Consider the following 15,618-nt stretch of genomic DNA (forward strand, 5'->3'; position numbering starts at 1 on the left):
GGGCAGGACAGTGAAGGTTCCAGTCCAGCTGGATTGCTGGAATTGTATTTATTTATTTATTTTTTGAAACCTGAAACCTGAAAATGATTGATTATGTATGCTGTGCATCTGGGCTGTGGATCAGTGTTTGCTTAGTATCAAGTTAACGGGGAAGTGATTTGATCATAAATCAGTAAATCAGTTTGGTTTTTAAACTTTAATGAAGTTTTGCTTTTCAAACCAGCCACACTCTATTAAAAAGCCTGTAAGCCGGTAAATAAGACAGGTACAGTCAAGCATCTCTCTATTCGACCTGCTTTGAATTTTGGAGGACACGTGATATCCTGTGTGCGATTTCTATTGGCCAATTCATATTAAACAAGTTCCGGTCCCATTGTGGTCCTTAAAGTGCGGAAGTTAGTTCCTACGCTCGATTATAGTTTCTCATTTTTTATCGATATGTAAAAACAAAGTGCGTCTTTATTAGTTATGATAATATTGGTATGTGTTTAAACAACACTAGATAACACACCGGGTGTATTTGTAATGGTATGACCGTTCATTACCTTTGAACGTCTCTGACTTTTTCGCGGAGGGATCCTTATGCAGCCACTGGCTCAGACGTGGAGGGTGATTTGAATCGCTCTCTGCTCTTTTTTTAGTACTGTTTTAATTTTTTTTTTTACATGAATATGAATTGGGGAATTAGCGGCTTTTTAATGACACTATAGTCGGCATTTGTGTTTCTATGCATTTTTTTTATAGCAGGCACCCATATAATTGATCTTAAATTTACACGGTAAGTGTTGTTGTCACTGTTACCTTAATTAACATCAGTGTTGGACGTTAGCATTGGTAAGTGCTAACGTCCAGTGTGAAGAGAGGGGATGATAAACTAAACAAGTTGCTAGTCTACGATAATAACAGTAAGTAAAAGTATTTGTTATGAGGCAAAGGCAGGAAGTTTTGAGCTAGTATTAGCATGTACTCTTATGTTAACGGGAGTGTACAGCTAGCTATGTTAGCATCCTGCTAAAGGTGGTCATGCAAAGTGTTAAATTCATATTATTGTAAGTTGTCGTGGCCTACAAATAGCCGTATTGAAATAGTACGTTCAGGAAATACAGGAGACTGACCAACTACTGTTAACACTGAGCACATCTGATGGTGGTTTAGCTGCTCTCTAATAATAAGATGTGTTCAAATGTAACTGTCCATGCAGATGTCTACCATAGAGATGAACACTACTGGCACCGAGGGAGACCAGGGGATGACATCGTTGCCCCCCTCAGAAGAGGACAGTCCTCCTGTTATAAATGACATTTCAGCCCTTCTGAATTTTGCCGAGCTCACACCTTCTCAGTTTGGTATCTCTGTCCAGAGTTTCACCCCGGCATCATCAGACCACAAAGGTGAGAGGACGGTTATAATCTGCAATGTTAGGATTTGAGGCATCCAAAAGGAAATGTGTGTGCACAATCACATTTGTGAATAAAGCACAAGTAGAGGTAGAGGATATTTACATTGAATGTCAAGGGAAAGTGGTGAAGTTTGTATTGTCTCTACATATGCCAGCTTTCAAAGTGGCTTTTTATCTCCAACTTGCTCTAGGTAAGTCTCGTGTGGCACAAATGAAGGCGAGGCGGAGGTCCAGTGTTGGTGTGCGGGGCTCCCCAGAGACAAACTCCCTCATCCGCTTCATGGCTCAACAGAGGATGAAAACTCCGAAATCCCAGCAAACTCCAGAGGTGAGATGCTTCCTGGGATACAGTTGAGCAAATTTGGCTTCTGTGTCACATCATATTGGAGTCTCATACAGTTTTTACATTTCATTTACAGTCTGGCTTTTGTTTGCTTCTCAGTGATCAATATTGAAAGGGGTGTATAATATTTATACTGTTTCTCTGAGAAACACACAGACTGTCTCTGCCACTGTACGTTTATCAGCAGAAATGTGCACTCTTGTTCAAAATGTTCTGGCAAAAGAACTTCAGAGCCTCACCAGGCAACAGATGAGTAAAGATTAGATCAGCCCTTTGGCTCTGGGACCACATTCACACATTAAATACATACAAGCACACAGTGAGACAATTATTTAATATTTAACACATTTAGATTAACCAAAAAAAAGAAGTACTTTGCTCTATGTAAACAAAGCCCCTTGTAAACACACATTGTGTAAGACAGTTCACTGATCAGCCTCAGTATGATTATGACTATATCCTGGCCTGAGGGCAGATGTGCCATTGTGTCTAACTTGTTTAATGCATGTAACCTACAGTTGTTTGTGGAGGATTACTGGTATTGTGTTCAGATACAGACCTTACAAACAATACTGAGCTGCTATGTGCAGCCGTTATCCAAACCCATCTGATATATGCTGATATCTACAGTACCTTTCATGCATCTACATGAGCTTAATGTAGTAACTGAACAGAGCAGGACAGACAATGATGGAGCTCCTGCTGTGGTTGTGTGGATGAATGTAGCAGAGAGACTTAATTAAAACATACATTTTACCCAACAATTAGACACACAATTAGACATCGCATATGCTACTAAAAATGATTTCATGCAAAGAGAAATATCAGTCCACTCCTGTGAGTGTTTTGGACTGGTATTATATCTGTAAAAATCAGTGAAAGAAACATTACCATATTAACCCGTATATAACATGAAGCCACTTTTTCAAAACTCATTTTTGGAAAATATTTACACCTGGGATTAGGGCTGAACGATTTATCGTTTTCTGATCGAAATTGCGATTTCAGACAGCGCGATCATGTGATCGCCAAAGCTGCGGTTTTTGCAGCGCTCCTGACTGACCCAGGATCTGTTGTGTCAACTATTTTACACATACATGCCGTCTCCCTACCATCCTGCCAAGCTCACCAATCAGAAGCGGCATGCTACTCGTGGACAGGTCACGCTAACCAATCAGTATTAACCGGCTCCTTAATTATAATTATTCAGAAATAGCTTCAGCTGGACCAGAAACGGAGTTAGGGGATATAACCCCCAAGAAAACCAGCACGTTGGTCATTTGGGAGTGTTTCGGGTTTGAGGCTGCAGACGTGCACCTGAAACAGGTACTGTGCAAAATCTGTCGCGCTAAAGTTGCAAAGTTGGAAACACAACCAATTTGTACCTGCAATTGAAAAATCAACACAAGCATTTGCACGACGAAAAAGTCCGGTGAAAATGATACTCAGGCCCACTGTAGCAAACCGACTACAATTACAGCATGTTCTGCCAGTGTAACTCCGTATGATAAGAGCAGCGGAGACACCGAGAGATTTAAAAACCTCCTCCGCACGCTGGACAGAAGATATATGATTCCCTCCCGCACCTACTTCAACCAGGTTGCCATCCCACAGCTGTACGCAGAGTGTAAATGCTGAGTGATGTAAAGATGTCAGGGAAGCGAGTATTATTGTTGATTAAGTATTTTTGAGATTTTATTTGTTCTGCACTTCACCCTGACGTGTGGTGTCAGCCTTTGTTTAAAAAAAGATATTTGAGTTTTATTTTATTACCATTACTTGTCAAATTCACTTAAAAAGATAGTCCAGCTTTCTTAATATACAGTAGGGTTGAATAAAATAAAGAGTTGTTGAATTTAGTTTTTCTTATTATTTATTTAACATTGTTTAGTTTTTTTGGAATTGTTTTGTATTCTATTTAGCTTTTTTTTTAAAAATTAATACAATTAAGGATTTTTTGCCATACTTTTTTTAAGTACTCTTTTAGTTCTTCATTTGTAATAACTGCCATTGGTCTTTAGTTTTTATCCTTGCATTGGAGTAATAGCATTTAATGTTTTAATGTTACTGTACATTGTGAATATTGCACTGAAGCTTGATTTGAAGGAAATCGTGAATCAAATCGAAATCGCAATATCTGCCAGAAAAATCGCAATTAGATCTTTTCCTAAAATCGTTCAGCCCTACCTGGGATTAAAATACACTTATTTTGACTTTCACTCATGAAACTTTTGTTGCATTTTCAGTAACATAACAAAAGTAGTTGTCGTTGACTCGTGTATTTCACCCGTTTCACTGTCTGTCTTTTATCGAATTGTGAGATTCCCAAAGATTCCCACCCTAAAAATAAACCAAATCTCATTCAGTAATGTTCTCTGATGCTGTTAAACCTTTGTTTACATCAGGTTTTAGAATCTACACAGCTGTAAAGCTGCCTATAGTCCCAATTATGACCAGTTTTTTAAGGATATGGTTTATAAATTCACAGATTTCTTATTTTAGCTCTCACTGGCTAAGATGGCATGTTTCTGAGTGGTGGGCACAAAAAAGCTTAAACCAATGGCATGAGTCTGACCACTGGCACACATGGCTTGTGCTAAGAATAAGGATCAAAATCAAAGTTGTGTTTTCTAGCCATATATTGGCAAAACTATGTATGTTTGGAGCATAATGAGCATATAATACACAGTACAGAAGTGGATTATGCTGCAGAAGTGCTTTAATTGTTTGTCTAGGACTGTTTGGTTTCAACTGTGAAAGCTTCCACTTTTCAGGTCTGCAGGCGGTGTGTCTGGTACAGGGAACATTTTGGGACAAATGTTGCTTGATAGAAAGTTTTTTTTATTTTTTTAATTCTCGTGTTAACGATAAGGACCAAATATTCTCAAGCTCACTGTGACTTTCCTGTTAGATGATGCACAGCTAAGCAAATCATTATATTCCGTGTGTGTGTGTGTGTCTGTGTCTGTGTCTGTGTCTGTGTCTGTGTGTGTGTCTGTGTGCGTGTCTGTGTGCGTGTGTGATAGATGTGATGGCGCTCAGTAATACCACTTTTGTAATTTCAGAAGTCCATGACCTGTCAAGCTGCATCACTGAGCAGATATGTTTGTTTTTGCTGTCTCAACTCTCAGCTTGTCAAAAGCAGCCCCTTCCTTCCTCGGGTTGCCTCCACACTGAGGCAGAAGATGGCTTCCTTCCAGTGCCTGATGGATGTGGAGGAGAGAGAGGTCTGTGATCCGATGCCAAGGCAGGACAACAACACTGGAGGATGCATCAAGACAAGAGATTATCTGTCTGGTGAGGCAGCATCCTTGCCACAGGATTAATAGTTTCATTTCTCAACAGGGATCTATGCCAGTAGGATTTCTTTATGATGTCTGGAGGCACTGTTCAAAAGCAATGGATTAATGCATAGCATGATATAAGCTCTGACAACATCTTAGCATCTCTTAGCAATCATCTTGGTCAGCTTCTTCAGTGTGCTAGTTTCTCAGCGTTTGTTGCTCAAGTTTGTCTTTATCTCCTCGCCTTTGATCAAGTTTCCTCAAGTTGTTTTCAAAGTGTTTTTTTTTTTTTTTTTTTGGTTATTTGATCTGAGATTTTTTTAACTGAGGTGTCCCCAAGTCCCATTTGTTTTTGTATTTTTTAGATAACATGCATTTTTGATGGGTGGATTTCTTCCTCCTCAGATGGAGAAAACCTCAATGGAGGGAAAGAGAACCTCCCACCGATGATGACACCCACACCCAACAAGAGGAGGCGAGTGGGCCCCCTCGAAGGCTGCAAGATTGAGATTAGAGAGGCCAGAACTCCTGTGCTCTTGAATTTGAAGCAGCAGGAGGTATACTCACTCTGACCATGTACTTACTTGACTGCTGTTAATAATTGAACAAAAATGTTTTACCTCTCTGTACGTGGCTTACATAGAATCCGATGATTATTTTTGAACTTTTATGAAGGGAAGATCTCAGTGCTACACTGGTGGATTTTTTTTGACTGAAAGCATCCCGTAAGAAAAACAAGCACTCTAAAGCAAACCAAATTTGATTTAATTGTTGTGTGTTGAGGTTTGTTTAATTGTCTTTTTTCAATCTTTTTACTTCTTAGTTTTTTTAAACTTGAAACTTCTTCTTGTGTTCTATCGAATACCTTTTCATTAAGGTTTTAAACTGTCTGTATCATTTTAAGCACTGAAACAGCAGTTTGGTAAATGTGTGTTTTCTTTAAGCACAGTAGCAGTTCTCATGCTGTTGTGGTGCTGTGCAGCAGAATGAAAACAGTTGGAATCCCTTAATCATGTCCGCAGGAGGATGTAGACCCGGTGAAACAGGCTGTGACAAAAGGGCCACTGCCATCAAGAGAGACTGTGCAAGAGGCCCAAGCTGTGCTTATTTCTCCACCCGTCCAAGCTGAGCCACTCATGTTTCCTGAGCTTCAGGCCTGTTCATCTACCAACAGCCAACAGGTTAGGTCTTAATCCAGGCCGCAAGACACATGCGCACACACACAAGTCAGTGTGAATCACAGAAAAAATCGATGCAAGTAACATGGAGTGAAAAATGTAGCATTAACTAACCAAGCACACACAATTCTGAATGAAACATTGGATGGCCTTTGTCTGCAGGCTTAGTATAGCACACTCACTATCACCATAAACCTGAAATATTGTAGTCCTACTATAGAGCAGGACTCTGACAGTTTTCTCCATCAAACAAGCGCTGCCAAGTGTTCACCATGTGTGGTCATGCAGGCGACAAGAAAGAAGCTGCTACAAGAAAGACTTTCAGCTCAGTGCTGACAGCTTGCCTTCCCAACAAGATGTGGACATATTCAGCACTTTTTTATCAGCAGATAAGTTTAGAACATTGTGAGGGAAGACATTAAATATAGGATTAAAATCATTTCACACACAATATCTTTTCAGATTCTGTGTACTGAAACTGATGTTGGTACCATACACCAGCATTCATTCTAACTTCCCCTGTTCTGTGATGCTACTTGAACTACGGTCCAACAGAATGTATTCTTCTCACAACAGGACGGTGTGTTTGAACTCCAAAGCCCCAGGTGGCCACCGTCTGATGACCTTGCAGCAGCTTCACCAGCTAAGCCTGCCCTCCCATTCCTCATCCCCTCTCTCCCCTCTCTGTTGGAGATGAAGCCCACAGGTAAACACACACTACTATTTGTGAGCCATGCCACAGTAACCAGCATTTTATCTTGCTCTAACCATGTCTTTGAGGCTTAGGTAACACCAAGCACAGTGCTAAAGTTGATGCAGTGTATCCATTCTTCATTGATGGAGACTGGCAAAGTTGTATTTTCTAAGTGGAAATGAATGTGTATTACAATGTGTGTTACATGAAATGCCATTATTGGTACTAAATATAAGGGCCATTTTCAGATAAATATGCACCAGTTTTTCAGTGTAGGGATCAGCACCCATCATTCACAAGCAGTCATATTAAGATTTTGACTCTTCCCCTGTAAAGGTTTTTATAGTTGTGTGAAAATGCTGCAACTTCTGAAAATTATAATTCCCTAATATGCAACCAGGTAGTCCTTAAATGTCCAACATAATACAGTGTATTAGGTAATAAGAAATATCCTCTAATCAATTTATGTTACTTTCTTTTATGTAAAACTTGGAGGAACACTGAACTAACACTAACACTGAACTGAATGTGAAGTGCAGTTGATGATGAAGAAATTATACAAATTGTAAGAAAATGTAAAAACAAAACCTCTGCAGACTGGAATGATATAGACATGTCAACAGTAAAGACAGTTATTGAAGGAATTGTGAAACCACTCACCCACATCTGTAATTTATCTTTTCAATCAGGTACATTTCCAGACAAAATGAAAATTGCAAGAGTGATACCATTGTTTAAAGCCGGAGATAGACACCATTTCACAAACTACAGGCCTGTTTCTTTGCTCCCCCAATTTTCCAAAATACTAGAAAAACTTTTTTCAAAAAGACTGGACAAATTCATTGAAAAACACAACCTCCTTACAGAAAGTCAGTATGGATTTAGAACAGACAGATCAACATCAATGGCACTAATGGAATTAATAGAAGAAATCACAAACTGTATAGACAATAAAAAAATAGCAATTGGAGTATTTGTTGACCTGAAAAAAGCATTTGATACCATTGATCACAGCATATTATTAAATAAACTAGAAAAGTGTGGTGTTAGGGGAGTTGGGTGGAGCTGGCTGGCGAGCTATCTAAGAAACAGGCAACAGTTTGTGCAGATAGGTGACCATAAATCTGACTTCATGAATATTACATGTGGGGTACCACAGGGTTCAATATTAGGTCCGAAATTATTCATATTATATATCAATGATATATGTAGAGTCTCGCAGGCACTGAAATTTGTTTTGTTTGCAGACGACACAAACATTTTTTGTTCCGGTGAGAATTTGCAGCAGACTTTGGAGACAATCACAACTGAAATAAATAAACTAAAACTATGGTTTGACAAAAATAAATTATCATTAAATCTAAGCAAAACAAAGATCATGTTGTTTGGGAGACACAAAAAAGAGTGTAATATAGAATTGATAATAGACAATACTAAAATAGAAAGAGTACAGGAAATTAAATTCCTTGGTGTGATTTTGGATAATAAAGTCTGCTGGAAACCTCATGTTGGCTACATACAAGCAAAACTGGCAAAGTCCGCTGCAATTCTGTGGAAAACTAAACATATCCTGGATTATAAATCATTGCACACTCTATATTACTCATTATTTTTGCCATATCTGACTTACTGTGTCGAAGTTTGGGGAAACACCTACAAAACCACTCTGCAGCCGATATGTACAATACAGAAAAGAGCATTAAGGACAATAAACAAAGCAGGATACAGAGATCACACAAACCCACTATTCATAAAATCACATATGCTGAAATTTTTGGATCTGGTCAAATTCAGAACGGCACAAATAATGTACAAAGCGAGAAATAACCTATTGCCAAAAAACATACAAGGAATGTTTAGTGAAAGGGAGGGGGGATATAATCTAAGGGGAGACCTAAATTTAAAAAAACCAAAGGTCCGAACAAATATGAAAAGCATGTGCGTATCGAGCTGTGGGGTGACTTTGTGGAACAGTCTGGAGACAGAAATAAAACAAAGTGCAAATATAAATCTGTTTAAAAAAAGGTACAAAGAAATATTTTTAAACCAGTACATGGCAGAGGAAGTCTGCTAACGGAGGACAATGAGGGATGAGGTACAGGGATGGAGGTGTTTAAGTGACTCAGGTACAAGTTGTTTGTATGTGTGTGTATGTATTTATGTTTGTACATAAGTATGTCTATCTATGTATGTTTGTGTACATGTGTGGATGTGGATGTAAATATGGGGATGTGTATATATGTGTGTATGTGTGTACATGTATGTATGTATGTACATATATGTATGTATGTGGGTATTTTTGGTGGAGGAGGTTAAGAAATGTGGCAATGATTTGTGGTGTTGATAACAGTGGGTATGGATGTGAATGTTGACATTGCATATGGTGTTGGTAGGAAATTGTAGGATTTTGTGAAAGGGTGATTTGATTGGGAACTGGCAAGCACTGATTTGAGAGGTGGGGGTGGGATTCAATAAGTTTTGACTTCTTCCCACTCCCTTTCGAATGTTGTTGACAGTGCATTATATTTTCTGTCGGGTGTAGGTTCGCTATTTTTGGTGAGAACACTGTGCTTTCATTTTTTTATGTGCTGTTTTTGTTTTGTTTTTTGTCACGCATTCGAAATAAAAAATAATCTAATCTAATCTAATCTAAACTATAAATCAGTTGTTAATCAGCTCGTCTCTTTTGATATTTTCAGATATTTTCCAAGGTGTTAATAATACACCAAGATCTAAGTAGACAGTGTAGGAGTGAACAGCAATTAGTTTCCTGCCTCTCCATATATTGTGTTAGCAGTGTGCCTGCAATATAAAAATGACTTTATTTATGCATTCAACACAGGTTTTTCTGTCTGTGCAGGAGAGGATGGTTCCTCAGCAACCTCCACGATTAAGAAGAAGAAAAAGCAGGTGCGCTTTGGAGGTCCACTCTCCCCTGAGTTCTTTGATAAAAACCTGCCCCCCAGCACGCCATTACAGAAGGGGGCCACGCCTGCCCGAGCTCCCACACCAGGCGAGAGGTTAAAGTTGCGCTCGCTGTTGAAGACACCGCAGAAGAGTGAACCCCAGTCCCCGCAAGCACAGCCAGACATCTGCAGCCCCACGGAGTTCGGTGCCTCCCCTACTTTTGCAATGCCTCGCAACCGCAGAATGAAGTGTGTGGGAGAAGACAGTGAGGAGATGGATGGAAAGGTAACCATGGTGCCAGGGTTGTTTTTAAGGTTAATCTACATTAATTACACTTTTTAAGTGAATTCTAAGTATGGAAGAAGGGCAGGTTTACTGTTAACTGGTGGGTACATGCATATAGGGACATCAGATAATTACAAGGACGTGTACTGTACAGTTGGGGGCCTGTCCCCAGAATATATGGCCCCCTCTATCTGGTCTTGATTGCATTTGTTATAATCATAATTGAACAAACTGTTTTCTTCTATTTTTTGCTCCTAGATCGTTTTCCCTTCAATGGATGAGATTGACTCCACAGGGACTGATACAGGTTAATTATTCAGTTTATTGACCCTGAGAGTTATAGCTTCTTGTCTCTAGTAGGAGGCAGTCTGCCACAGTTTGTCTAACAGCTATTTCCATTTGTCACATTTTCAGAACCTGTTTGCGACACCCAGCCATTGAATTTGGACACTGCTTTCCACGAGGAGTCTCTTTGTGAGATTCTGACAGGTGAACAACTACTACATATTTCAGTTTTTTACTTGGATTGTCATTTAACTTAATTTCTTTATTTCTCTTCTTCACCACCTTTTCCTTTCTATCACATATGAAGCTATAAGTATGAAAAGAAATTATATTTAGGTTTGTTGTCAAAACGCAGCAAAACTAAACCAAATACCAAACTGTAAGTGTAGAGATAGTTAAATATCAAGAAGGTCAAAATGAAACATGTTAAACCACAGCAAGTATCACAGAGTGTTTTTGACTATTTACCATGCAAGCCCACACAATCCATATTCATATTGCCTTCAGGTGTCATTTCAGCTGTAATATTTTAGTTTTTTTCCTCAGAGTCTGTGACTAAACCAAGCACAACTTCTCAGATGGACACCCTGGATGAACCCGTATTTTTACCAGAGGAGGAGAAGCAACTTGAAGCAGATATTGAAGCGCCAGCCTCGAGCAGATCTAGCAACCGAAGGAAAAAGGTTTGCTAGCATGTTTTTAACCTACTTTCTTGTATAGGTCATTGTGGGTGCACAAGATATATTTTTAGCAACATCTATCGCCAGAGTAATTAATACTATCCCCCGTAGAATCATGTACTATGAAATTTCCATTTCATGCACCAAAAACTTGTACATTTCTCCCATTGCAGTCTGAACCAAAGAGTGAGACTGCCACTGAGACTCCAGCTCGCTCCAAAAGTCGAAAGAGAAAGGTCTGCTATTACCTTAAACTGCCCTCTTTTTGATCCCTCTTGTAGAAATCTCCATTTACCAGATGAGATTGTCTTCTTAATAATTTCAGGGTCATAACATGCTCCCATCTAATCTACCATTTAATTCCACTGGATCTAAACTTAATCACATCTGAAGATATCCACTTGCTATGAGAGAGAGAGTGTGTGGCAGAGAAGACAGTCCATGTAATGTATCCTTAAGCCAAGTCTCTGTTCCCCCAGCAGCCAGAGGAGACTGAACCTGTGAAGAGGTCGACACGCACTGCTGCCAAGTTGGCCTCTGGGAAGATGAAGGTGAGTTGGCCGAGCGTACTCGTTTGATTTCTCTTTACACCTCTTCACAGAGGGATGTGCAGACACGTCTTTCCGGGAGGCGCTCATGGAACTGATAGCTGTGCAGTCTGACAACAACTTACTTTGCTTGAGTTGAGGAAAAGAATTGCGTGCATGAACACTCTTAATCCCCAGTGTTGTCCCTGCATAGATTTATCATGCTGACCGTATGACTGTAAATCACTGGAATGTCATAATATAATCTTAAATGAATTCTTAAAGTTGTGCCAAGTGGTGCATGAGTAGATACCCGCAGTGCTGTCACAGACAATGAATAAGAGCAGTTTGACAAAGCAGAAAGGGGAAGTGTTTTTTAACTGGTACATTGAGTTATGTTAAAGTATTGAATTAAGCTGGCTATACACATATTCATTTATTTATTTATTTACCAAAAATTAACAATCTGTTCATCTGTCTTTTAATATCCTCCAACTTACCCGCCCTGTCTGTAGCACACAGCCTAAAGCCACTAATTCCTATTCAATGTCAATTTTTAAAATAACCTTAACTTATAATAGCCTTAATAATTCCCCAAAACACTGTGACACTACAGTTGTAGTAAACATTACTCAATCAGGTGGTGTTTTTGTTGGAGATATTTTTAGCACTGGGTTTAATTTGGTGCTGTAGTGAGTGTTCCTGGCAGTAGGACTGTAACTGTGCGATTTACTCAAAATAAACTATAATTAGTGTGTGTGTGTGTGTGTGTGTGTTCAGAGTTTTTGGTCCACATTGGAGGTCTACAGCATAGAGGAGCAGTATCACACTTAGGATAAACAGACAATAGTAGTTATTAAGATAAATTCATGGTTGGTTTTGGTCTTTGCATGGAATATACTGACAGAAAAATATAGAGTATGTATCAAACTTATCCATTAAGCCCATCAGGACAAGATTGATTAATTAATAAATGGGTGAATCAAGATGAGTGCAGATAATGATAATGTTCAGTGTTTCCCCTTTTTCTGTCTCTCCTCTGCTGTGTGTCTGCTCTCTGTGGGTCTGAGCTACACACACATGCAGAGCAGAGAGGCCACATCAGACAGGGTGAGTGCATGCTATAGCTGAATTAACACACATTTCAGCAATGTAATACCTTTCTGCAGAGATGTGGGCATGTTTATTTGTGTTTTTAGAACGTAACCACCTGGAAAAAAATGAGAAAATATCTGATTCGCAGTTTTGTTCTCGCCACTGTTTAGTCTGTTCATTTACTCTTTAGCTCGCTTGACCACAGCTGTTCTTGCTCTCTCTCTCTCTCATTCTACTCATTCTAGTTGTGCTCACAATATGACTGATTATTCATACAGGCTCACTGTGGTTCTTTATTTCCATCCCTCTGATTTTTTTCACAAATCACACCATGCTGGTACTGAACTCCAGGTACCAGTGTTGGTTCAATTGTGAAAGTACTTATATTTTGGGATGTTTTCTTTGATAAAGGCATGCTAGCCATCAACTTGTCCACCAAGTGTTACATGTTTCTAACTATGAGAACACACAAACAGAGAGGTGTACACCACTGAGCTTCAATGTAAGACCATTAGAATAAAGACATGTTTGGTGAGGTCAGTAAAGTATGGTGTACTGAAAAAGACTTGTATAACATGTTTGAAATGTTGCTGACTTCTTAAGAATGTCTCAAGAATCAATTCAGTGTAATTACATTCATGTAGTATTGATTTTGGGTACATTTAAATAATCATTCTGTCCCACATCAGAGCTGGAAAGCAACCAGCTAATGAAAGTTATTATTGGTCTAAAATGTGGGTACAAACATTTATAACAGCGCTAATTGTCTTTCCACAGATGACTGCTACAGCAACACGCCAGTTCAACAAGGAGGTGAACCGCTCCCTGTACGGCTCTCGGGAATATGCGTCCAAGGACCCCACCCTCAGCCCCATTGCTGAGAGTCTGTCCTTCATCAGCCAGTCTCCAGCAGCACAGCTGACTGACGCTACCAGCTGCACAAGTAAAACATGCTAACACTAGCCAACTTTATTTTAAGCTTTTAAAAGTAATAATCATGGACTTTCTGTCTATGTAATCCCTGTAGTTTTACATAGAGTTACTCTCCATAGCATGCAGAACCTTCTATAGTTGTTATCACTAAACTTATTTTTTTAAAGTTCATTGTGATTGGGAGAATGTCATTTTTATGTATTGTTTTGTCCTTATTTCTCCTAACAGCCTCAAATCAGGAGCCATACTTAACTAATGAGATGGGAGAATCAATCAATGACCCTGTGACTGAAGTGGTGTATGACACTCCAGAGATGAGTGACATCACTGTGACAAACACCTCAGAAACTCTTTCAGAAGCCTCAATCACATCTGCTAAGACCAGCAAAGAAAGCACCAAAGGAAAGGGGAGGAGGCTGTCAGGGCCGGGGGTCAGAGGATTAAAGAGGAGGAAGGTCAGCGTGTCAGAAGATGACCTGCTCAGCAAGGAGACTCAGGACCAGACAGGAGAGAAGAGAGACAATCACTGTGAAGACAAAACCACTGCAAATCTAGAGGAGTCAACAGAAACTTCATTAAAACAAACTGTACCTGATCAGGAGAGAGTAGACACTGAAGAACTTTATGTCCAGACGTCTACAGACACACCCTGTACAGACACAGATGGGAAACCAGAATGCCCACCTTTATGTGAAGAATCCAACAGTTTGAGTGTGCCAACAGAGCCGGCACAGAGTACAGACAAGCGGAACCGGGGGAGACCAAAAGGCAGGAGGAGTTCTGCATACAGCTCAATCCTACCAGAGCAGGGAAACCATGCAGAGAAGCATCAAACGAGCCATGATGTGGAGGAGAAGGGAGACGAAGCAGCGAGCCAGCAGGAAAACAACAACGGCCCAAGCTCTAACAGCCAGGGAGAGTGGGAAGTAGCCAATTTGGACCTGGCCCCTTGGCAGGCTGACTTTAATTTTGAGGATGTGTTCAAACCTGTCGCCACTAGAGGGCAGCGCTCGGTGCGGCGCAGCCTGAGGAACAAGGGCATTGCAGAGAACAGCACAGGTCTCGCCTGGCTGCCCCAGACCCCCCCTGATTCCACTAAAGAGGCCCGCAGGAGGACCCGCAGCCGCCGACTGTGTGCCGCCCTACCTGTTCAGCCTTCACTCCCAGAGGAGACTCAACACAACGCTTCATGAGACTTTAAACTAAACACATGGGACACTCTCTGCCCATAACTGGAACTAAGCTGAATAATTCCATCACACTGTCATACATTGTTTTCTTAAAATTAAACGGAACGATTTTCCAAACTACAGCCTGATTTATGTTAGGCGAAAACATTGACGCTTTTGTTCCCTGTTGAATTATTAGAACTGACCAGTAATTTGTATCCAGTTTCTCTAACCAAACCAGTCAATACACTGAGAGCCCAATCATCTCCGCTGACCACCTCCCAATCAATATCCAACCACTCAGCTGGTAATCACAGTGCCTCTTCAGTCTCACTCTCCAAAGTCACTGGATCGAGCATCTCCAAGTCAATATCTGTGTGTTTGTGGATAGATGAAGAGGCTGCGCCACATTCACCATCTGTCAGACAAGGATAGGGGTTACTGGAATAATGGAATAGTAATTGAGAGAAAAAATGTGCCTCGGACTCAGAAATTAAATTAATAGGCTTAAATCTACTTGTGTTCACTGGAGTATTTTTTTTTTATTTTTTTATAGTGATCCAAACTGTTGAAATGCAGAAATTTTCCAGATGTCCTCGTCTGCAGTGGCCTCATTAAAAAATGTCTCTTAATTAGAAATAAGTTTGTGTCTTCTCAGAGAGTTTCCTGGAATGTCTAAAAATGTTCCTTTTGATTCCAATTAAATGCTTTGCTTGCATTTAAAAATATTTCATGACATTAAATTGTCTTCATTTAAACACACGATTTAGACTCATTTTAGTTCATCCAAATAATTGAACAGCCCCAATCTTCAGAAATCTGATGATTCCGCTGTGTGG

General features: G+C 39.9%; 1 protein-coding gene across 1 annotated transcript; it reads left to right on the plus strand.

Moving 5' to 3' along the window:
* Positions 1-619: 619 nt before the first annotated feature.
* Positions 620-15,240, plus strand: cdca2 (cell division cycle associated 2). The gene is made up of 15 exons (XM_053325584.1): positions 620-905; positions 1,202-1,391; positions 1,591-1,727; positions 4,874-5,039; positions 5,432-5,583; positions 6,049-6,207; positions 6,781-6,910; positions 9,759-10,090; positions 10,349-10,397; positions 10,505-10,579; positions 10,922-11,058; positions 11,229-11,291; positions 11,535-11,606; positions 13,455-13,620; positions 13,839-15,240. The coding sequence occupies exons 2-15, from the start codon at positions 1,202-1,204 to the stop codon at positions 14,801-14,803; spliced, it is 2,793 nt and encodes a 930-aa protein (XP_053181559.1). The 5' UTR covers positions 620-905; the 3' UTR covers positions 14,804-15,240.
* The last annotated feature ends 378 nt before the right edge of the window (positions 15,241-15,618 follow it).

This window comes from Scomber japonicus, chromosome 9 (assembly GCF_027409825.1).
Source record: "Scomber japonicus isolate fScoJap1 chromosome 9, fScoJap1.pri, whole genome shotgun sequence".
NCBI classification, from domain to species: Eukaryota; Metazoa; Chordata; class Actinopteri; order Scombriformes; family Scombridae; genus Scomber; species Scomber japonicus.